At 50.5% G+C, this 22,878-nt stretch overlaps 1 protein-coding gene across 19 annotated transcripts in view; it reads right to left on the bottom strand.

The window, feature by feature from the left end:
- CACNA1D (calcium voltage-gated channel subunit alpha1 D) overlaps positions 1-22,878 on the bottom strand; it is a 297,449-nt gene that overhangs the window by 56,289 nt on the left and 218,282 nt on the right. For 18 of the 19 annotated variants that reach the window (XM_059161194.1, XM_059161193.1, XM_059161195.1 and 15 more), the window contains 13 exons: positions 20,711-20,825; positions 20,260-20,329; positions 19,347-19,413; positions 18,454-18,601; positions 15,755-15,884; positions 12,315-12,374; positions 9,505-9,611; positions 8,025-8,112; positions 7,099-7,206; positions 6,954-7,006; positions 5,389-5,535; positions 3,460-3,661; positions 1,308-1,466 (listed from right to left, as the gene is read on the bottom strand). In XM_059161194.1, the coding sequence (XP_059017177.1) occupies positions 1,308-1,466; positions 3,460-3,661; positions 5,389-5,535; positions 6,954-7,006; positions 7,099-7,206; positions 8,025-8,112; positions 9,505-9,611; positions 12,315-12,374; positions 15,755-15,884; positions 18,454-18,601; positions 19,347-19,413; positions 20,260-20,329; positions 20,711-20,825 (1,454 nt within the window). The remainder of the gene's footprint in view (positions 1-1,307; positions 1,467-3,459; positions 3,662-5,388; positions 5,536-6,953; positions 7,007-7,098; positions 7,207-8,024; positions 8,113-9,504; positions 9,612-12,314; positions 12,375-15,754; positions 15,885-18,453; positions 18,602-19,346; positions 19,414-20,259; positions 20,330-20,710; positions 20,826-22,878) is intronic. The other variant, XM_059161181.1, reaches the window with a different exon arrangement.

Below are 22,878 nucleotides of genomic sequence, written 5' to 3'. Positions count from 1 at the left end.
CTCAGGGGCCTGGCCCAGCCAGCCTCACGAAAGGAGGCTCCCCAGCCCCCTGCTGCCTGCAGGCATCCACCCTCTGCTTGGACATGGAGGCAACCTCCACTGGTTCCAACGGCACATGGTCAACTCACCACAAAGCACAGGGGGGCCTTGACGAATGAGGATGATTGGAAGATGAAGGGGAAAGACATCCATTTCCTCTGCTCAGGATGAAGGGATTCCCACCCTTCCTCCCAGCAGGGGTTCTGTTCAGGGACTTGACCCACGCATAAGGCAGAACCCACCCAAATGCCTTTGGCTAAAGACAGGATTTGGTTGGGGATAAATCTGATGCCATTTAGGTCCACTTTGTTCAACAGAAGGCAATAACATCTTGACCTCATATTTTTTCCTGCTCATTCATAAACACTTGATTTGAAAAACGTGCCAGAGAATGTATCTCTGGTGGCTTTTAGATCCATTTTCCAGACAGCACTGGGAGCTGGTTTGATTTACTTAAGTTCTTAAAGTCAGTGCAGGAAGTGGATCTGGACCTTGGCCTTTGCTTCTGTCCTAGGGCAGTATCAACTTCACAGCATAACTGCTGGAAATACTCACTGTTAATATCAAATTGGCCAACTGAAAGGAGTCACATCCCTCAGCCCCAGGGTGCCGAGAGGTAGCTATAATACAGGCTAAACTCGACTCCACGAGCTGGAAGATTGTCCACCACTATTCTAACCATTCTAAGAGCTCCCTGCAGACAGGGACATGGCTTATGTTTTGTTTTTCAACACTGGGTGTTCACTCTGGGTTGGACCCAGGGCCAAGTGCCTGGCCAAGGGGTGAGTCATCCAGCGCAAACCTGGCCTCAGACTAGGTATGAGAGATTTCCCATTTTGTCAGGGAAGAAAGCAAGGCTCAGGGGACTTAAACTGCCTTGCCGAGATGGCCCAGCTGGTAAGGAGTGAAGGCGGGATTGCCACGCCTTTCTGCCCTACTCCACACAGACCCAGCTTTAGTCCTTAAACGCTCCCCGGCTTCAGGGGCCCACAGGAAGTGCTGATAGAACTGAATGCCAGACTCGGGCTCCATGGGAATGTCATCTATGGTGGTGCGGTACAGACAGTCTCTTAAAACAAAAGAGCCATCTTAAGTGCCTACCGTGAGAACCGTTAGCCAGAAGGGGGCTCTGGCCAGACTACAGCCCAGACTCATCAGAAAATCAAACCCACTCTCATGTGAGGGGGCGGCACTCGGCCCTCAGAACTGGGGGCAGGGGGCTGCGCAGAAGGCCCAGACGTGACCCCCGCGGCTGTCCCCATTTTTACCTGCATGGCCAAGCAGAGTGTGTTGAGCATGATGAGGACAAACATCATGTATTCGAAAGGCGAGGAGTTCACCACGTACCAGAACTTGTACTGGTAGGGGTTTTTGGGGATGTATCTCCGCAAGGGACGTGCCTTCAAGGCGTATTCGACACACTGACGCTGCAACGGGCAGAAAAGAGCAAGGAGGGGTCCTGAGCACATCCACGGGAGGAGGACGCCGGTCTCGGCTGCTCGGCGAGGGCGGACGCACTCCCATCGCGAGGGACTGTGGACCGGGGAGAACCATGACAGCACCCCCCGCGGACACCACCCTGCGTCACTGGCCGCAGGACCCTAGCTCGGCCACCTCCTCAGTTCCTCCCAGCAACCTGGGGGGTGGGTAAGAGGAGCACCCGGTGTGCCTCCATTTTCCTTATTAAAACAGGCGTCCAGACTGGGAAGTGCCTTGCCTGAGGCCCTGCAGGCAGAAGCAGAGGAGTGAGACCGGACTCCGGCCTCTTCCCTGCCTTTCCTCTACACCGGCGTTGTATCGTGCCTGCAGTTCTGCCCAGGGCCACCTCCAGGAAAGGAAGCCAGCGAACGAGAGGCACAAAAACCCCTCCAGAGCCCAAGGGGCTGGGCTCGCTCCCCAAGACTCGATCCACAAGACACACGTCTTGGGAGCCAGACTGTAATAACCACACGTGTCTAATGGTGAACCAGCTGTGTGTCTCCCTGGGACCTTCTGGGACTCAGGAGCTTGTGGTAGCCATGATGGCCAGAGCACTGTCCTTTCCACTCACTCTGGGGCTGAGGCTGTTCCGCCCTTTGCAGGCCGGCGGGAGCCTCCAGCCCCTTCGGCTCAGCCACTGGCCCCGCTTGCTCCTAGACCCAGACCTACTCCCAGTCGCCTGCTTTGACCCTGGCTTCTGTCTTGAGACAGCCTCCCTCTGTCCAGGATCTAGCCCTGCTGTGACCTCGCCTACGGAGTCCAGGAACCCCCAGTTCGAACCTGTTCTGGACCTCAAGAGGTCCAGCTCTGGCTCTGCTCTCTGGCTGGCCTGGGTCTTGTCCTGAGATTCTTCCAGGGGCTGGGAGGTAGGGGGAGGGGGGCTGATGAAGAGCCGAGCCAGGCTTCCCGCCGACCATCACTGATGGGATCGGAAGGGGTGCCCTGACAAATCCAAGCAACACCTTCTTATGAACCCAGCTGGCCCTGTCCTCACGGCCCCAGTGGGCACAGCTGTAGCCCAAGACACATGGCCGCTTCCCCACAGGAAGCCTGGGCTGGCAAATGATCCCCACTCCTCATGTCATCATCAAACAGAGGAAACAGAGGTCCTACCGAACCAGGGCCTGGGGGAGGTCCCAGAGAAGACTCTCCATCTTTTAGGGCTGGAAGGGACCTCTAACAGTAACTCTGGGGTGTCCTCAATCTAGAGAGAGGGAAGCAAGCCCAGAGACGAGCAGTTCTCCTGACTCCCCTCAAATCTTCATGCAATCAGAGCCAAAGGCCCTGCTGCTGTTTAGACTGGTTCGAACAAGACAGCAGATAACGAGACTGACCCCAGTACAGTCTTGGGCCCAGGTTTAATGTTACTAACTTCCCCTGCAGTGGGATAGGTTATTTCTTCCTGAGTCAATGGTTCTCAAGCAGGGGCAGACATTGGGCAATGTCTGGAGAGGTCCTTCAGTTGTCACAAAACCTGGGGTGGTAGGTTGTTACTGAAATCGAGGGGGTAGAGGGCAAGGGATTCTACTAAATATCCTATAAAACCACAACAGAGAACTATCTGGCCTAAAATGTCAGTAGTGCTGAGATTGAGGAGGTCAGACACGATCCCCTGGAGGACTGTGGGAGGGGCAGTAGGTACTTCCTGATTCTGAGCTATCACTAACGGGATACACCCGCAGAAGGTGGCCTAAGCGTTCTTTGATTTCTCATCTGCAGGGTCGGGTAGATTTTCACAATGACAGGGTCTCGTCTGTATCTGGAAAGCTGACTCTTCCCAGCAAGGACTCAAATCGGCTGAGAAGGTGCTGTGAACAGGATCTGAGCCCCAGGACAGAGAGCGGGCGCACGCCCTTCTCTGGGCATGGAGGAAGCTGGCCAAAGACAAGCCGCTTCTCTCTTGCTCAAGGGACGGAAGCCCAAACAGTGTGTGACTTTAACCTGATTTTTGTCCAGCTCACAGTTCTTATACTCTTTCTCTCCCTGCTCCTGAAATGTGACGATGACGAAGCCCACAAAGATGTTCATCATGAAGAAAGCCACGATGATGATGTAGATGATGAAGAAGATGGAGATCTCCACGCGGTAGTTGTAGACGGGGCCGACATTCTCTCCGTTCGAGTCGATGGCTTTGTACAGCAACCTGGAGAACAGAAGGACCTGCTGAGCCCTGCCCCACACTCAGCCCAAACGGCTGAACTGTGTGCCTCTTCTGACCCCCTCCGTGGGCCTTGCCTGTCCAACCCCTCCCCAGGAGCCCACCCCAGCCCCCGGATGCACACAGGTCTCCGAGGCACCCTCCTCGGCTGGCATTAGGCCCAGCTGGCCAGGCACCCAGAGGAGGGAACACCTGAGATACACTTGGTGATTGATGTTCTGAGGGCTGAAAAATACAAGATTTCATGGCGATTCAAACTTTTAAAAACGTTTTTTAAACTTTTTTTTTTTTAAAGATTTTATTTATTTATTTGACAGAGAGAAATCCCAAGTAGATAGAGGCAGGCAGAGAGAGAGAGAGAGGGAAGCAGTCTCCCCGCTGAGCAGAGAGCCCGATGCGGGACTCGATCCCAGGACCCTGAGATCACGACCCAAGCCGAAGGCAGCAGCTCAACCCACTGAGCCACCCAGGCGCCCTTTCATGGCGATTCAATAGTGCTCCTTTGTCCTGGCAGGACAGAGGAGGGACAGCATGTCTAAGACATTAGTGGAACTGAAAACTGTATGTATGTCAACGAAGAGAATAAGCAGCAACCTGGGATTTCCAAAGAACTAAGAGAGGAACCCCAAACTGAAATAGACCCAGAAATTAAATATATACCAAGCAGAACTCTCAATAGGATGGGGGGGGGAATACTGTAACACCGCAAGTTAAATTCACCCCCACATGGATATAGACTCAGCCCTGCCCAGCCACGCACCACGAGGTACCCTGTGCCAGCCACCTTCCCATCCATCTGGAAAGGCAGATACTACAGTCGTCCCTGTCATATGGAAGCTCAGAGAGCGATCTAAGTGACCAAAGTCACACACCTCAGGGGCAGAGTCAGGAGACGAGCCCAGCTGCTTTGAGTGCCAAGGCCCAGGTCCATGGTCTCCCCTCGGCTTCCACCCTGATTAGCACACTGCTGAAAACCCGACTGCAGCCAGTGCCTCCGCCAGCAGGAAGGGGCTCCCTCCTGCATCTCTGCTCCCAGACCCATTAATTCCCTCATGAACAAACTCCACCCAACTGTCCTTGCATTGCACAGGATTCTCCTGTCAGTAACTCCAACTCTCCCATGCATCAGAGAGTTCCACCAGCCCCGAGAACCAGCCCGTCCATCTTCCGCCATTCCTCTAGGTGTGGCAACCTGGCATCCGGACTCCGTGTACATAAGTACATTCAGGTGGCGGGGGCCGGAGCGGACATGGGCATCAGAGCAGGGAAACAAAGGCTCAAGAGACTTTCTTTTCATATTCTAGCTTTTCCCTTCTCGCTGGATTTTTTTTTTTTTCTTTTATGCTTTACTCATCAAAATCCTAGCCATTCTTCAGAACCCTATTCTGCTCATCTCTGATTCAACAGATCCTCCTGCCTGGTCTAACTGCTTGAGACTCTGACTAGGTTTGGACCTTGAAGGCAGGAGCATGTCTGGACAACTACTTCTTCCACGGTGCCTGACACAGCACAGTGCACGGGGCTGGTACCAAACACACCTCTTAATGAATGAGCGAGAGGGTCAGAAACAGCATGTTGGCAGCCATCCGTGGCTGGCACACGTTAGAGCTCGAAATGAAGGATGGAATGGATGGATGGATGGATGGATGGATGGATGGACGGACGGACAGACGGACGGCTTGGGACACTCTCAGGAGGTTCTCTATACTCACGCAGGCCAGCCCTCGAATGTGGAGACTGTGAACAGCGCCATCATAGCAGAAAGGACGTTGTCGAAGTTGAAATCACTATTTTGCCAGATCCTCTCACGGACCACAGGGTTATCAACATCCCCATCCTTGTAGAGGATGAAAAGCCCCCTAGAGAGGAAAAGAAGTGTGGGTCATCCTGGCTTGACATAGTATCAGTCACAGCTGCCCCCAGCCCACATCCCAGCCCCACAGCTGAACGCCATGTGACTTTGTCTTCCTCCTGCTGTGCATTTCTTCTACTCTAAGGTTCCAGTAATCACTGAGTACCTACTAGTTTAATGAGCACCCCCAGAAAAATGAGGCAGCCAGCCGGCATATGCCTGATAACACACGAAAACTACCAAACGATAAACACCTCTCATATGCAAGGGCTCTGAGCGTACACTGAATGATCAGAAGCTCCAGGATGGAGCATTCTGGAAGCTCTGGGAAACCAGCCCAGGTATCCCCTTAACTGCATTTTGGTTGTCTTCAAATTCCTTCACTTTGTACTAACAATAGTCCCAGTTTTCTTTCTAAAATAATTCTATGGTTTCTGAAACACAAGATCTGTCCTTGAGTTTCATTTCTGGAAAGAGACCCATGTCTTTATGTCACCGATGGGGAAGCAGAGACTCAGCGAGACAAGAGAAGAGGTCTTCTGCCTGCTGCCATGCCACTCAGTGGCAAGAGTATTCCCCCCGCCCCCGCCTGTGTAGATGGTGGCCCTGGGGGTGCACAACCAGTCATGTGCAGCCGGCACACTCCGACTGCACCTTCTAGTGGACGGAAACCCCAAACACACGCAAGAAGTATGAGCAGCCTTGCTCCCAGCAAGTGCACCCAGACCTCAGGGGTGCCATCCCCACAGGATGGGGAAACGTGGACTACCCCACGGTCTTACAGCTCTGGGCAGTGGTTTTGTGTCTGTCTTCATGTTCTTCTGGACATCCTGGGAGAAGAGACACAGGTGTTTCCCACCTAGTCCCTCCTCTGTCCACTCTTGTGAAGAAAGACATGCCCAAGATGTGGGAGCCGGGAGCGAGGGGTGAAAGGGAGCCGGGAGAACCTGTCAGAAGGGGCGAGCCAGCTCCTGAACGCCAGGGAGTTGACCTTCGAGTTCTGGTTTGGGGAGGAATGGCCCATACAACTGGAGGGAGGGGCTCTCTGGGGGCACTTGTTACTTGTTATTTTAGGTTTGGTGTGCACCCCCCCATTTAGAGACTCCATGGTAAACATCAAAAGCCATTTATCCACCCTTTTGGGGTTTGGGGTTTGAAGGTTTGGAACTAGACTGAGGTCACACTTGTACCACAGTGTGATTGTGCGAAATGCCACTGAATTGGACTGTTTAAAATGATTACTTTTATGATATGTGAAGGTCACCTTAATAACCACCTCCTGCCACACCCAACTCTCCAGCCCTGGGCTGAGCACATAAGCCTCTCTTGCAGTCCATGATGAAAATTTCTGAAATGTTAGCACAAAAGGATCCTTGAAACTTTCTGTTCTTCCTCATTGCCCACTCTGGCGTTCAGAACACCCACCTGCACTCTTCGGGGTTACTTTTGGCTTCATCTGTACAGCGATAGAACTTCCCCTGCATATACAAGAGACAGGCAGTTGAGACGCAGGCTCCCTGCCGAGCAATCAGCTGAGCTTCCTGCCAGACGGCATGTACGTTCCCCTTACCTTGAACAACTGGACCCCGATGCAGGCGAACATGAACTGGAGGAGGGTGGTGACGATCATGATGTTGCCGATGGTCCGGATGGCCACAAAGACACACTGGACCACATGCTGGGGAGAGAGGGGGCCGGGGGAAGGCGGAGGAGGGTTACCCGCTCTGTGCTTTCAGCCTCGGGCTAATCTCACACTAGCCAAGATTTTCCAGGTTCGTGTGCATTTTTGTATGATTTTCCAACCCTGAGTTCTCTTGCACTCGTTTTTCAGGTCGGTATCTGTGAGGAGTTACTCCTGAGGCATCGTGGCCACCCAGGAGAAGAACCCCTGAGACCAGCCCCCTCCCTGGTCTTCTCCAAAGGGGTTCAGTCTGGGGGTGCCTGGGTGGCTCCGTCGTTAAGCGTCTGCCTTCGGCTCAGGTCATGATCCCAGGGTCCTGGGATCGAGCTCCGCATCGGGCTCCCTGCTCAGCGAGAAGCCTGCTTCTCCCTCTCCCATTCCCCTTGCTTGTGTTCCCTCTCACACTGTGTCTCTCTCTACCCAATAAGTAAAATATTTTAAAAAAATAAACAAAGTGATTTAGTCTGAAGAAACGCTAACAGGCACACGGGTCCACAAGGACCCAAGCCCCCCATAAACAGACTCCAGAAAATGCAAAACCTCAGACCTTTTTTACGACCTACATGAGAATAGATTCAAAGACCAAAGTAAACCCAAGAAAACATTACTAACAATTTTTAAAAGTGATAAACTGCAATCATATTAAGGAAAATAAAGATAAAGTCATTTGTAAAATACTTTCAGCACTTGCCAGAGGCAGTGTTGCTGGTCAGAGATGTCCTTTCTAGACGTACAACCAGGTAAAAACCCATCAAGCCTCAGTCCAGCTCTGGCCCCAACCAAAGTAGCCCAGCCCAGAGGGCAGAAACCCAGACCTTAAGTCCTTTTGCTCTGTTGATCGCCCTGAGTGGCCGCAGGACCCTTAAAACCCTCAGAATCTTCACAACGGAGATGGCGCTGGATCTGAGGAAAGAGCACAGAACAAAGGCCGTGTTTTACAGTCAGATGAGATGCTCTGAAGTTATTTCAGCTGGTTTTCACTTCAGGACCACTGCCCGTGTGGAGCTGAGCTCACCTCTCGCCGTGACATACACACTCACATGCATGCACAGGTCTTTCTCTGTCTTGTCCACACTCCAAAGCACTTCCTGAGCCAAGCCCAGGAACGCTCCCAGAGGCCCTGACTCAGGGACCCAGCTAATGCAGCAGAGGCACAAGTTAGGAAATCGCTTTGTTCTTTTCACTCCACATAAACACGAGGTAGTACTTGGCTTTTAGGCTGCAATTTTGGTTGGTGGGGTTTGCTTTCTAAGTTGGGAGACCTGCTCCATGTGGGGCTTCTCCAGCCTCTGAGGAGTTCACTGTTGGGATGCAGTCATCGCCTGCTTGGGGAACGGACAATGGAGGGGATGTGGGACGTGCTGCTAGGAGGGTACATCCTGGGGGAGCCTGGGAGGTGGCACCCTGGGGGGAGGGGCAGGTTAGCTAGACTAAGGGGGAAGGGGCTCCAGGCAGAGGGAGCAGAGCTAGGAAGCCCCAGGCTGGAAAATGCAGATGACCGGGCCCCGCAGGTGGCCAGAACACATGTTCAGGAGGCAGCAGCAAGGGCTGCAGGGGGAGAGGGCAGGCACACCTGGGAATTTAGGGAGCTGCAAAAATGCTGTGAGAATGTCCCCTCCACCTGCAACTCCTGGCTCTTTCCCTCTGGGCAGCAGTGGGAGGTGAGGACTAACACTTCTGAGGGGGATGCAGCCTCCCCATGGAACTCAGAGGTTGTAGGTGAACACATGTTCTCATATAGGGTACTGAGGCCAGCACCTGGCTACACCTGGAGCCTCTGCCCAGGACCCCTTGGGTAGAGCAGGCAGGCAGCCTGCCACTGGGCCATCCCTAGGGCCCTAACTTATAGCCTCTGCCCCCTCCCAGCTGAAAATTGTAGAAGCCAAGAGGAAGGGGTCTTGGAGATCGAGGGAAACCTTCAGGAGCCAAGCTAAAAGGGTCCCCAGAGGCCCCCTCCCCATCCTGAGAATCTAGGACCCAAGAATTGAGGTCCTAGACGAACCCGAGCTAGAACCCGGCTTCCTTCTCTCCCAGTCAAGACTTCACTGTTGAAAGCCAGGATCACAAGAGAGTAATAAGCTCCGCCTGGCAGGGGGCGTGGAGAGGAGAAACAGGAGAAAGGATGAACTGTCCCAACGCTTTCCAGCATGCACACAAGCTACCGTTTCCCGGATAACTGAAGGTAATTGTTAAAGTGATGCCTAGCCTTTATGAATCATGTTAAAATTCCTCACATTAACCATCCTGCCCCAGAGTCTTGTGCCCCCACTCATGCACCCACCCCAGACTACTTACTGGATCCCGAATGATACCAGGGACACCCCGACAACCAGCATATCCAGCAGATTGAAATAGTTCCTGCAGAAAGCCCCTTTGTGGAGGAAAGCTCCAAAAGTCGCCATCTATAAACAGAACCATGAGTGATTTATATATATATATATATTTTTTTTTTTTTTTTTTCTCAGAAGAAAAGAAACCTGGGCTCTTTACAAAACCTTGAGGAAAAGAAAGTAGGACTTTGGTAACAAGCATGCACTAGGAAGCCAGAAATGTCAACCAACAGGGCTGAGCAACAGAGTATTTGTTAAAAAATGGAAAAGGGGCAGCCGATTTCAGATGGGTTTCAAAAGAAGAGACCAGTCTGACTCCATGGCAGCAAAGACAAGCTGCGTGTGGGAGTCCAACATGGGCAGGTCCAAAGAGCCTCCCAGAAGGGTGTGTGTGGCCTCGCTCATTAGGATATCATCGCTGCCCAGATAACTCGGCTGCCCCACAACGTGCTGGCTCTGGCCCCTGAGACCCCAGGACAGCCTCTGTCACCCCAGCATGCCTTCCTAGTGGGGCTAGCAGAAGCACAGGAGCCCGGAGCCCCCAGACTCTCTGTTCAGAGACTTGCACGGTTTTACCGAGAGGCCCCTGCCTGCTGCCAGCGGGTGGTCCTCAGTGAGACATCCAGTTTATAAGGCACCGCCAGGTCCAGTGACTCCAGCACATGCAAGGGGTGGCCCGGAAGCCAGCACAGGCCTCTTCCCTGGGCAGTCAGTCGCCCTGCCCTGGAGTCCCACGCCACATGCACCTAGAGCCCGTACTACGGGGGCTCCAGACAGGGGCCTACCCATAATGCAAAAGGACTTTAGTGAGGAAATTCCCAGAGTAAAAACAGCAAAAGTACACCAAGTTCATGGCGAATTTTAAAAAAAGAAAGAAAGAAAGAAAGAAAAAAAAATGGCGGAGAAGACTCAGGTGAGTCCGGGATAGAGGGCCAGAGTCAGGAAAAATATTACACTGAACCATATGAAATTGCCAGCACACCACTGTTCTTAAGTGACAAAAATGCCAATTTCATACGATTCAACAGAATCGTCACAGAGTCTCCCCAGCCTTCCCACGGCCGGCAGGAACTGCCGCTTCCGATGTGAGATGCTTCTTGGCGAGTCTGCGTTCTCTGAATCCTTCTGGGTTGAAGCTTGTTTTTCACCCTCTAACATGTCCTTAAAATGAAGATTAACTTGGAAGACTGAAGTCACGGAGGCAAATATCCAGAGATTTAAAAGCAGGAGTTGTTTTAAATTTCTTTTAAATAATTCTGTATCTCGTTTGCCCTCAAGCCCAAGAATAACCATATCCATCTAATCACACACACACAAAAAAATGTGGGAAGTAAAATAAAACCTCAAAGAACCCTGCTAACAGACTGAGGGGAACATGTCCCCTATTCAGTTTTTTTACCAAAAAAAAAAAAAAAAGAAAGAAAGAAAGAAAAGAAAAAAAAGGGCAGCTCGGAATCAAGTAGAGGCAGGGTGAGTGTCCTTGACCCACGAGACCTGGGTATGTATGTGTCCGGGTTCCTCACTGTGGTGATGCCATTAGAGTTACTAAACTGGCCAGGTTCTCACTGAGGAGAGAACTCTCAACCACAGTCTCTGGTTTAAAGGCAGAAAAGTGAATGTGAATTTTTAGGTTTTTTTTTTTTAAACAAAGGTTCAAACAGAGGTTGGTTGGTTTTGTGCTGTTGTTTTTATTAAACACCACTACCAAAATAAAGGAACTCTAAGTACCCCATTCCCTGGCAAAGTTCAGCGAGGTTTCATTTTATAAATGGTTTTGTAAAGAGCCCAAGTTCCACAGGAGTCTAACACAAAATACATTTTTTTTTTCCCCACGATGCACACATAAAAACTCAAAATGGTTTAAAGACAATTGTGGTGAAAATCTCCCTGCTTATCTCCCCACTCCGAGACGACTGCTCTGACAGTTGTCCTGGTACGGCAGTGACCCACACCGCTTAGCAAGTCGGGGGGTTCTCGACTGTCTGTTGCGGGTCTCCAGACCTCGGGGGCCTTCACACTCAGTCCACAAACCACATGCGGCAATGGCAACTCTGAGCTCATGCATGGGCGGTACATTTAGGGTACCCCGTCCAAAGGGCGCTCCTTTTCTTTGCATAAATGTAAGCCCATCCATTAAAACAGATATAAAATGTCTTAACACAAAAAGACCCAGGTTATCTTGCAAATACCATTGCAAGAAAATAGTGTGTTACTATTTCAGGCCACTGAAAACAATTCAGTCCAAGAAACGAAGAGAGATACATTCCCTTCGTAGGATAAATGCTTCTCCTCTGACTCTGAGGTCAGGAAAGGCGGAAGAAGGTTCACACAGACTGATGTATCTGTCATCAGACGACAAGTTTCAGAGGATATATTTAAAAAGCAGCAAAATAATTTCCAGTCACTATGATGAAGCCAAAATAGGTCCTACATGCATTGCAAGGTTAAAAAGAAACAGCAAAAACAAGTTGAATGGTTACGGGGGGGGGGGGGTGGTAAAATTCTTTAGTTAAAAAAAAAGTGTAGCTTGATCACAGAAGGCAAAAAATAAAAATAGTCAAAAGCACTTCACGCTTCTCTGCCGCGTGTCCCACAGGAGCGGGCCCCTGAGACACGTGGCTGTGGAACCTGTTACCTTCAGAATGATCTCAAAGGCAAAAGTGCCAGTGAAGACATAATCTGCGTAACCTAGCATCTGGAAGGTAAACAAAGAATTGCAACTATTATTGCTACGGCTGCTTTGGGGCAGGTGAGGATCAAGGAAAGAGCCATTACCTTTAACAGGATTTCAACGGTAAAGATGGCTGTAAACGCATAGTCAAAGTAACCCAGTATCTGCAAGGTACAACATGGTGGGCATGAGACACAGGCATCCAGACAAGTGGGGACAGCCGCGCGCCCCCGGGGCAGAACCCCCACATGCAGGCAGACCCCCGTCCCCCGTGACAGGTCCGCTGCTGGGGTGGTGGGGGAGGACAGGGGCAGCCCCTCCTGGCCGGTTATGGGTCAGCTCTGTGACCAGAGAAGAGCATGAGGGGACACTCACCTCCTCTAACCACGCATGCAGACTCGCTCCCCTATCTCGGGTCATGGACAGACAGAGGCCCATTTCTAGAAGTGTTTTATTAACACAACCTTTGCTTGTCAGGGTATGGCCCTGGCCGACTGGCAACATCAGGTAACCTCGACTGTTATACGTGATGTTGGATTTTTCATTGCCTTTTTGGCCAAATAGAACAGGCTGCCATCTAGCTAAGCTTCGGGTTGGTAGGGAAATGTAAACAAAGGTGCCAGTGGCATCCAGGGGGGCCAGAAGCTTCCACGTGCCCCTTCGGATTCCAGCCCATGTCATCAGGGAGTCAACGCCCTTCCTTCCCTGGAGTGCAGGGCTGGGAAAGTCCTCAGTGAAGAGTTTGACTCTACAAGTGAACCTGTGCTTTTACGTCTCGAGTAACTTGGAAAGTACAACTCTTGGCCTCTGCTCTGTATCTAACACCGCCCTCTCCTGGCACTGGGTTTTTGCTTGGTTTTTACCCAGCTGGGCCCAAGCAAAGACAAGACTGACCTGGACTTTGAATTATCAGTCCAGCTTACAAGTCACATCAGAGTTCCTGAAAATGTCATCTACTCTCCAACTGAGTCCTGCTCAGGGAACCCTTCTGGGGTCCCTGGTTCTTCTCAGAGCCACGGAGGAGGGCAGGTGAGGGAGGATGAGGGGGGCAGTGGCCAGAGTCTGACTGCTCGACCGAGGCTACTCGGCAAAGGGAACCCTTTGCCACAAAGATGGCAGCCAAGAGGCTGCCACTTGCAGAGGCCATCTTGGCTGCTGTCTTGGCTGCCATCTTGGCTGTTGCTCTTCACAGCCGTGCCCTCCGGCTTCAAGAACACTGAAGAGATCAGAGCCAGAGGGACTGTGGAGAGACCCCCACCCCGCTCAACCCAGACCAACTTCCTTCAGGTAACAGAGGAGGATGCCGGGGAAGGGTCAGGCAGCAGCTGCTCAAGCGGCGCAGCCAGGAACCTCCATCCTCAAGGAGTGGGATCTGGGGAGTGCTAGCCGAGAGCCCCGGGGCCTGTGATGCGAGTCTGGGCTCCAACCCAGGGGAGTCCTTGATAGCTCCACCACGGTGAAGGCAGGGACCCCCTTGCAAAGGCCAACTGTCTCAGCTTAAGTTCTCCACAGGGCATTCATTGCCCCAACTCTTTCTGTTTTGAGATGTCTAAATTTTGCCGGACACCTTTTGTATATTTGTGTTTCTACCCAGGTGATGACGGTGTTTCCAGCACACTGCAAGCCCCTGGCCCTTCCTCCATCCTAGGTCACAGCAGGACTGTTCATGTTAGAACTCCCCACGTAGCCAAGGCAGATACTGTGGCCCCCACACCAGCAATCCAGCTTGGTGCCGGAGGCCAGAGCTCCTCTGTCCTTTCCTCATTCATCCCACTTCCGCTAATAACTCAGCAAATGTTAAAACAACAACAACAAAGGCACTGCATGAGTCCACTTACACGGGGGGGGGGGGGGGGGGGCGTCTAAAGTAGCCAAACCCTTAGTTGGAAAGAAGGGAGATTGTCGGGGGCTGGGGGAAGGAGAAATGGGGCCACGTTCAATGGGTGTCAAGTTTCAGTCACGTAAGATGAGTAAGTTCTGGAGACCTGCTCTACAACCACCGCCTACTGTTAAGAATGCTGGCTCATACACTTAATTTATCAAGGGGGTAGATCTCCTGTTAAGCATTTTTACCACAGTAAACACTGTAGTAGTTTGCAAGCACTACATGTACCCATATGTGCATCTGTTTAAAAAGAATAACATTCTTGGAAAAAGGGCAGGGAAATAAACTCATGGGGAAGTAATTACAATAAAAAATGAGAACATGAGGTCCCATGGAAATGAACTCCTTGGCAGTCTATGTTCTAGACTAGCTCCTGACCTATACTCTGTCAATAATGGTTTTTTTGTTTTTGTTTTTGTTTTTTCCAAACAGCTTCTTCCCCTTGTGATTCACTTCCATGATAGACCTCAAGGACACCGAGGTCTTCGTGCCACTTGAACACTGAGCTAGAGACAGCCTCAGTGTCTCTAACACAAGCCCTGACCTGTGAGTGCAGATTTGGGATGGGTGCAGGGCCTTCCTCTCCGCATCAACACCAACATGTGCCCTAGGAGGGGAGTTCTTCTAAAATCTGCATATCAGAGTGCCCATGCTTTACCAGTCTTATAGACTCGGGTTGCTAGGCTGCATACCAACAGCCCTGGAAATGAAACGATACAACACAAGGCTTGATGGTCACAACCAAAATCCTGGGAGGCCGATCTGGGGATTTGTCTTAATTCTCAAATCTCTAAAAATCTGATGACCACAGAGAGGTACTAACCAGGCAAGGCAACAGTGCCCATGGCCTCATATGCCTGTGGGCCTCCCTCTCTTGGGTTTCCTGATAATGGCCTGAAACTGAGCTAGAGGATCCAAGCCAGAGCAGGCAACAGACTACAGGTCTTCTGAAGCTTTGAAGCATTCTCAGTCTTTGGAATTTCTCAGTGCTGAACAAACTGAACTGTTAAGATGGGAGAGCTTAGGCAAGAACTATTTTAGATAGTTTCTGAGCAGCCCAGAACAGAAAACTTAACTGGCGACTTGTTTTCTTTGTAAAACTGCCTCCTGGCCCCACAGAGCATGGTTCTTCCTCTCCACCTCACCATGGGGCTCCACACACCATCTGCCCCTAACTTACGTTTCCCCCAGTGATGAGACCAAGTGGTCCCGTGTGGGCTAGACGTCTTCCCACCAACCTTAAATACGAGCTTCTGGGCACACGACCTACCTGGTTCCATTTCTCCTTTCTCTCCTGTTGGATGTTTCCAACAGGGCAGAAATCTCAAGATAGACGTAGATGGGAATTTGGCCAGGGAGGGGGAAAGAGGGACCAAAATGCTGGCAGCAAGGGACCAAGAGAAGGAGAAGCAGGGCTCCCGAATGCACTGTGAGTCACTGCAGAGTATTTAAGAGGAAAGGCAGGGGACAGGATTCAAACCAGGCTTGTCCTGCTAAGACACAACCCCCCTGGCATGCATGACCCTTAACACCAGCTGCCTCCGGGTGAACGAGAGGCCGCCTCTAGCCTTCAGCCCTGCCTGAGTGACGGCCCCTGCCAGAGAAACCAGGGCTCGGCCCAGCCGATGACCCGCCCCCCTACCCCGGCGCATGGCTTACAGTGTTCCTGAAGGAGTGGCTGCGGATGGGGTCCTCGGCGGCAAGGGCGGCGCTGCTGAGCATGATGAAGACGAGGATGAGGTTGGTGAAGATGTGGTGGTTGATGAGTTTGTGGCAGCCCACGCGGATCCTGTAGGGAAAGCTGCTGCATGGACACGGCCCTAGGTGGGGCGGGTGCCTTCTGTGTGCTGGGACTACTTGCTGGGGACAGGTCAGGCAAAGGACAGCGGTCTGCTGTGCTGCCTGTTCCCCAACCTGGCCAATCCCAGTTACCGGACTGTGAGCCCCTGGAAAGTCCCAGAAGGCAGACCCCAAGGGCCCACAGTGCTACGGCTCTGTGGGTGGGCTTCCTGGAGACATCAGTCATCAAGTCCTTAAAAGTGGGGATTATTGTCAGGCTGCAAATGGAGAAACTCGAGGCTTACGCCTTTGAAATTTCTTAAGGTGACGCAGCCAGTAGAGACAGAGGGTAATTCCCAAACCAGTTGGACGGTGACAGTTGCCCCTACCCATGGCTTCCTATCCCCTCCTTAGGAAGGAACCTGAGCCCAGAGCTCATGGCAGCAGCTCACAGGGAGAGCAAAGGCTGAAACTTTCAGCCTGAAAATAAACAAGTCATGGGGATGAGCAGTACGGCACGGGGACGCTCATCAGTAACACAGTAATGATGTCATCGTGGTGAGCACCACGTAATGTATAGACTTGTCAAATCACTACGTCGTATGCCTGAAACGAACACGATACTGTATGTCAGCTATACTTCGGTTAAAAATAAAAATTAAAATCTTATACTGCAGCCTGGCTGTATGAAAAGGACTAGTAGATGGGCTTGGTAAAATCTCCTGTTTTGTGGAGCTTCTAAGTGCCTTTTTTTTAAATTTGGTTTTTTGTTTTGTTTTAAGATTTCATTTAGTTATTTGTCTGAGAGACAGAGGGAGAGAACACAAGCAAGGGGAGCAGCCGGCAGAGGGAGAGAGGGAAGCAGGCTCCCCACTGAGCAGAGAGCCCGATGCAGGACTCGATCCCAGGACCCCGGGATCATGACCTGAGCCGAAGGCAGATGCTTAACTGACGGAGCCACCCAGGCGCCCCTTTTGTTTTTGTTTTTAAAATTTGGACCTGACCCCCAAGCACACCTGAGAACGTGGAGCAAAAGTCGAATCACGCAGGAATTGTACAGGGATCTCAGGCAACACGTGACAGCGTCTTCAGGGTCCTGCCGTCCCTGACATCCCATGGGCTAGTCAGTGCCAGACTACCCTTGACCTCAACTTTTCACTTTCGAATTTAAAGATGTTGTTTTGAGCCTGTAGAATACATGTATGTTTTCCCTTGAAAATATTTTCCTTTTTCACCTTCAAAACTGGACTCAACTTTATGAGAAACCTCCCTTTGGGAGCTGCTTCATGCAGGAATATGCCCTGCGGCGGGGCAGGGGGCGGGGGGTGCAGGGAGCTTGCAAACTTAGCAGTTGAGTCTGCAGAACACGTCCCAAGACAGTGAGTGCAGGAATGTTCACAGCTTTGGGGGGTGGAGGGTGGAAATCAATCCATTCTTTCAATATATGTAGATCGAGCGAGCTGTGGGTTTCAGTATATCAATCGAATACCTTTTTTTTTTAAAAAAAGAAGACATCCAGGGGCACCTGGGTGGCTCAGTCAGTTAAGCATCTGTCTTTGGCTCAGGTCACAATCCTGGGATCCTGGGATCGAGCCCCATGTCAAGCCCCCTGCTCAGCGTCGAGTCTACTTCCCCCTTTGCCTCTCCCCTCTGCTCATGCTCTAAGTAAACAAAATCTTTTTTTAAAAAAATAGACACCCAAACTCTCAACAGGGATGAATTATAAAAACTACCATCAAATCCTCCAGTTACTAAGGACGGCAGCCTCGCTTCCCACCTGTGTCTCCTCGAGGACTGTGAAATCCATAGAGTTTTTCTCTGACAGCCAAGAACTGCTTCTATAATTCTAGAAACTTTTCCAGGAGCCATTCATTTCCCCCAGTATGCCATCTGTCTCAGATGATTTAAAACCTAGAAACCAGCTAGTAAATAAATGTCATCCTCTTGCGGTCCTTGTAAGGACTGCGCTCCTGGTGAGCACCTTGCCATTTTAACACAAGAAATGCTATTTTAAGCAGGATAGCGTCGAACTGAATTGAATAGCTACCACCTATAAATATAAAATATCATTGAGCAATATCCCTTTATTGCCATAGAACCCAACAGGGACCAGTGATTCGCTGAACTGGATTACAGGATAAAGATTCTGCGGGGAACTTGGCCACGAGATTCTCATCCCCAAGGAATCTCAACAGAAGGACCCACTCATGAAGAAGGGTCCTCTGGATTGGAAAACACTTCACGGGTGACAATTCATGGACACCTGAGCCGTGGGCTCTGGCCAGCACAGGGGCCAAAGGGGAGGAGAATCTGGAAGGGTGCTGGTCCCAGGGGCTAGTCATGCTCCTAAAAGCACCTCCACCCAGGAACAGGACAGCCAGGAAGAGACAAAGGACAAAGGCAAGGCTGGAGGAAGACAGGGGTCAGAGACGACCTAAGGACTTCAACACATAGGCACAGAAGGGGGATGGGAACCACCCTCTTATAGCCCATCTCCAGCAAACCTCCCCCCACCCCCAAGCAATCTGCAGGGTAACACGGAGACACAGCAGCAATGAAATTAGAAACTGGGTATTTACGGGTTGGTCTTGCTCAGAATGAAGAAAGCACTCCCTTCCGGAATGGGGGCGATTTTCTCCTTCATGTTCAACTCTGAGATTCTGCGAGGACGGGGGCCGGCAGGGACCTCGGGCTCCTCCTCCTCCTCCTCCTCTTCCTCTTCCCCTACTTTAAATGAGACACCTTTTGTACAGGCATGAAATCATGATCGCATTTGGGGCTGAATGACGGTTTGCCGTTTCACGTGGAGAGTAAACCTTCCCATCTCTCAGCTTACATTGAATCAAAACCCTTCTGAATACGGACTGAGTGGCCAGGAAGTGTGCCTGTCTGTGACTGAGTGCGGTTCTGGGAAGGAGGTTCCTAGCAGTTCCAGGTCGGAGCTCAGGCAGAGGTAATCTGCAGTGGGACTGTCACTGCCTGCTCGCCAGCCCTCACTGTTTCCCCAGTAGCCTGCCACTTCAGGCTGAAAAACTGTGTGTGAGACTTCAAGCCACACAGGACCATCATCCGCCACATCCTGTCCCCGGCAGTCCCTGCTACTTCAGCCAATAAGAGCACCAGCCAATGTGAAAGGGTCAGGCAAGCAGTGCTAATGGTAGGAATGGCTGGTTGCCCCCTTAGAGAGATTTCCCAGAAGAAGAGGGGCTTGCCTGGATCCACTCTCATTTTCTCTTCCCACCTGGAACAGGGGTTACGTAAGCTACCTGCGTGACCAAGGGGAAAAAAAAAAAAAACCAAAAACAGGGCTAACTGTTCCACAAGGGGCCTGGACCCATGGTCTCGGCAGCCTCCCCGCCCACCAGCACCCCAGCTGGCCTGGCCAGCCACAGACGGAGCCCCTGATCACAGCATGGTAGCAAAGCCATATCACCTATGAATGAGAGCCTGTCACCGGCCTCTGCAACCGTACCTGGCACATCACAAGGTGGGTAGGGGTCCTTGTCTTCATCCTCTTCTCGATAGTCATCAATTGTAACCTAGGGGATGACAGAGAGGTCTTGGGAGGAGGGGAGACTCTGACTTCAATGCACTGCAGAGGACCCAGTTCAAGACTCAGCCCTGCCGTTCAGCACAGAGAGAGACGCTCTCTCCAACGTGCACACGGACAGGTGTCCCCAGTGATGACTCTACTTCAGACAGAGCTCTGAGGGCAGAGGAGAAGAAAACGAGTATAACCCCTACCGGCCGTGGCTGGCAGCACCATCCACGCCCCCCTCTACCCAGCACTGTCCTGCACACTGCATGGTAACTGCACAGCAGATTCCTGTCTCCCTGCTAGCATGCGAGCTCCATGCATGTAGGGACCTCGTTGGTCTTCTTCGTTGCTGAGCTCCAGTATCTGCCACACAGTAACTGCTCAAGAACAAGTAACCACTTAAGGAACAAACAAATGAATGAAAAATCCAGAGCTGTCCCGAGTGGGATGAAATTTGACACCATAGCCCCAAGCACCCAGATCCCCGATCCCAAGATTCCCTCTGGAGGCAGACATCTATTAACAATCCTCAATTTTAACCCCTAGTGAGAAGATACTGACAAGGTCAGGTCTGATGACACAATTCCAATAAAGAAAAAAAAAAAGAGGTCCCCCCAGTCAAATACTTATCATGTTAGTTATCTGGTGAAACACTGATTAATCACCAGTGAGCTGCCTAAATTCACTCAGAATCCCCCTGGGAAGCCAGTGTCTATAATGGTGTGCCGTACTCTCACCCACCAGAACATCACACAGGATACTTCTCATGGTGTAAATGGTACATTTATGATGAGATCAACAGATTCATTTTGAAACAAAAAGCAGAGAACTGTTGCGGGACGTATACCTTATTATCACTGTTGGCTATCTGGTTGACTTCTGGTTTGTTGTTCTTTTTATTCTCCAGGCTCTCTTTTCTACAGAGAAAAGAACACGAGAAACCGAATAACCGTATTGCTATGCACAAAAATGCTAATCCAGATTCGGAATCCACAGTGGCCTGATGACGGACAGAATTTAACTGGAAACAACTCTAACAGCGAGAACAGAGCACAACCCACACTCAGAGCTTCCCGTTCCCCTCGGTGCGCTGGGTTCATTACACAGATCACCTTATTAAAATTCTCCGGTGAGAGCTCATCAGCACCGAACGCATCATTTATTTTATGACACCAAAATTAACCACAGGGATTCTTTAAGCATGGGACCACGTGACTCTTACTCTTAGCTCTGAGGGAAGGAGAGCTGAGGGCCCAGGTTCTACCCAAGATTCATTCCTCGGGTGAAAATACGATTACCTGGCAATCTTTTTCCTCTCCTTCTCTTCGGCTTCCTCTTTCTGGGCAGTATTCAAACTTTCAGCATCAGCCAGATTGTCTACAGCAATGGCCAAGAAGACGTTCAGCAGGATATCTAGTTTGTCATATTAAGGGAATGGCACGATTTCTAAATGCAACTACTGGTGGTCGACGATGTCAATGTCACACCCCTCTGTGCTCTGGAAGGCTGGTAACAGGTGACTGTCCCCTGAGAGCTGTATTCATTTGGGAAGACCAGAAGGCTACAGCCTGCTTAAAAAAAAAAAACAAAACCAAACCAACAAAACCAAAACACCCCAGAAACCTGTAGAAGACAGTCTGGAAAGAAGCAAAATTAAGATCTACCTAAAATGCATGAACACCTACAAACTTCAACATTTCCTTTGATAGGCACGTGTGTGTGTGTGTGTGTGTGTGCTTGTACCAACACGTGTGTCTGCACACCGACGTATTCCCAGCTATCATATACACTGCATGAAACAATCCATTCCATGAACATAGATGTTATGCGTTTTGCATTTTGCTTTGTGCATTTTGTTTCTTTTAAAACACGCATGTACCTATAACATATAAATCCAGTGCATGCTTTCTCAAATAGACCCTTTTAAAGGCTATGCATTATTCAAGATGATGACTGCACAAAGCAGTCTGAGTCTTTCTCATCTGAAATGGTCTTCAGTCTGCGGATACTCATTCATTCATTCCCCCCACAAATGCTGATGTACTGCCAGATGGTGCCCACCTGTTCTTTTGAATGGCCCCACTATAGCTATATCTTTTACTGTGGTGGTTGCATTTTATTTTTTCAGATCCTAAAAAGTCAGGTGACTGAACAAGCTATCAGGATTTTGGCTCTTACTATATAATGTTATATGTGTGGTTTCCTGTGATAGAAAAAAAAAAAAAAGTAATTCCGAACAAGTTTCCCAAGTCTCCTGGAAGATGCCTGTTTCCTACTCACCAGCAGTTAAGTGCATTTTTGAGAAGCACGGGGATCAGAGGGACATAAGTCAAGATGGCTCCTTCTGGGACGATGCTTTCTCCCTGGCTGATGCATGGTCATCTGTGCGCAGGACTATGGGAGCCCAGAAACCCCAGGCCCTGTGCAATCTGAAATTTCAGCCGGGTAACACAAGTGTAACCTAACAAGGGACTGACGTGAGATAGCTTCCGGGGAATATCATGCTTGACGAATCTATTCAAGTCTTTAAAGAGGATAGAAACATGAATAAGCTGTATTAAAACTTTCAAAAAGCCTTTGATATGTTAGACTATGCATTAAGCAGAGCCCAAGGAAGCAGTCTGTCTTGGGCTGGGTGAGGACTTGGTAACACAAGCTCCCCTCTGATACACGTGGGGCAATGGTGGCTCAGGTAGGGATCAGTGCAGGACTAACTGTAAGGAGAATTCCTACCGATGATCTCAGTCAAGAAATCATGTACCCTTAGTCTTGCAAGGACACCAGACTCTTCTGAGTATTGGAAGGCACATCCAGAGTAATAAACCACAAGAAAATCTTGCAAGTTTGTACAGATGGTTTCCAAGAGCACACACCCATCATCTCTATTGAGAGGCATTACCCAGACCCTCTCAAAGAGTGGTGGGGTCTGGAATTCATTCAGAAAGATCCGAGCATCTCCAGCATGCCGCGGACTGTGCTGGGTGCTATGGACACGATGGACCAGAGCCCCTACTCTCATGTAGCATCTATTCTAGTTGGGGAAGACAGAACATAAACTACTTAAGCATTTCAGAGAGTCGCACATGTATTACAAAAGAAACAAAACACACAACATGTAACAAGAATGAGTGTGGCCAGAGAATACTTCTCCACAGACCTAAAGCCGGTATATTGCTCTGGCCCCAAGGGTCTGCAGAGGAACGTACAATAAGAAAACACTGATCATTCCTTTAACAAGCATTTACCAAGGGCCACAGAGATGTGAATATAAAGAGACCCCTGACTCGAGAAGTTTACCATTGAGCTGGCGGGACGGAGAAGCCCCCATCCCAAATCCAGTAGGATCTGGCTCCCCACGTGCGGTGGGGGCTATAAGGATAAAACCGGTAGGAGAGCTCACCTGTAGGCAGGGGGGTGTTCGAGCTGCCTGAGGGACTAGTGGGGCTTCTAGGTATTGTCCTTAGAA

The sequence above is a fragment of the Mustela lutreola genome, chromosome 2 (genome assembly GCF_030435805.1).
Source record: "Mustela lutreola isolate mMusLut2 chromosome 2, mMusLut2.pri, whole genome shotgun sequence".
Classification (NCBI taxonomy): domain Eukaryota; kingdom Metazoa; phylum Chordata; class Mammalia; order Carnivora; family Mustelidae; genus Mustela; species Mustela lutreola.
This window is presented reverse-complemented; position numbering and strand designations above follow the sequence as displayed.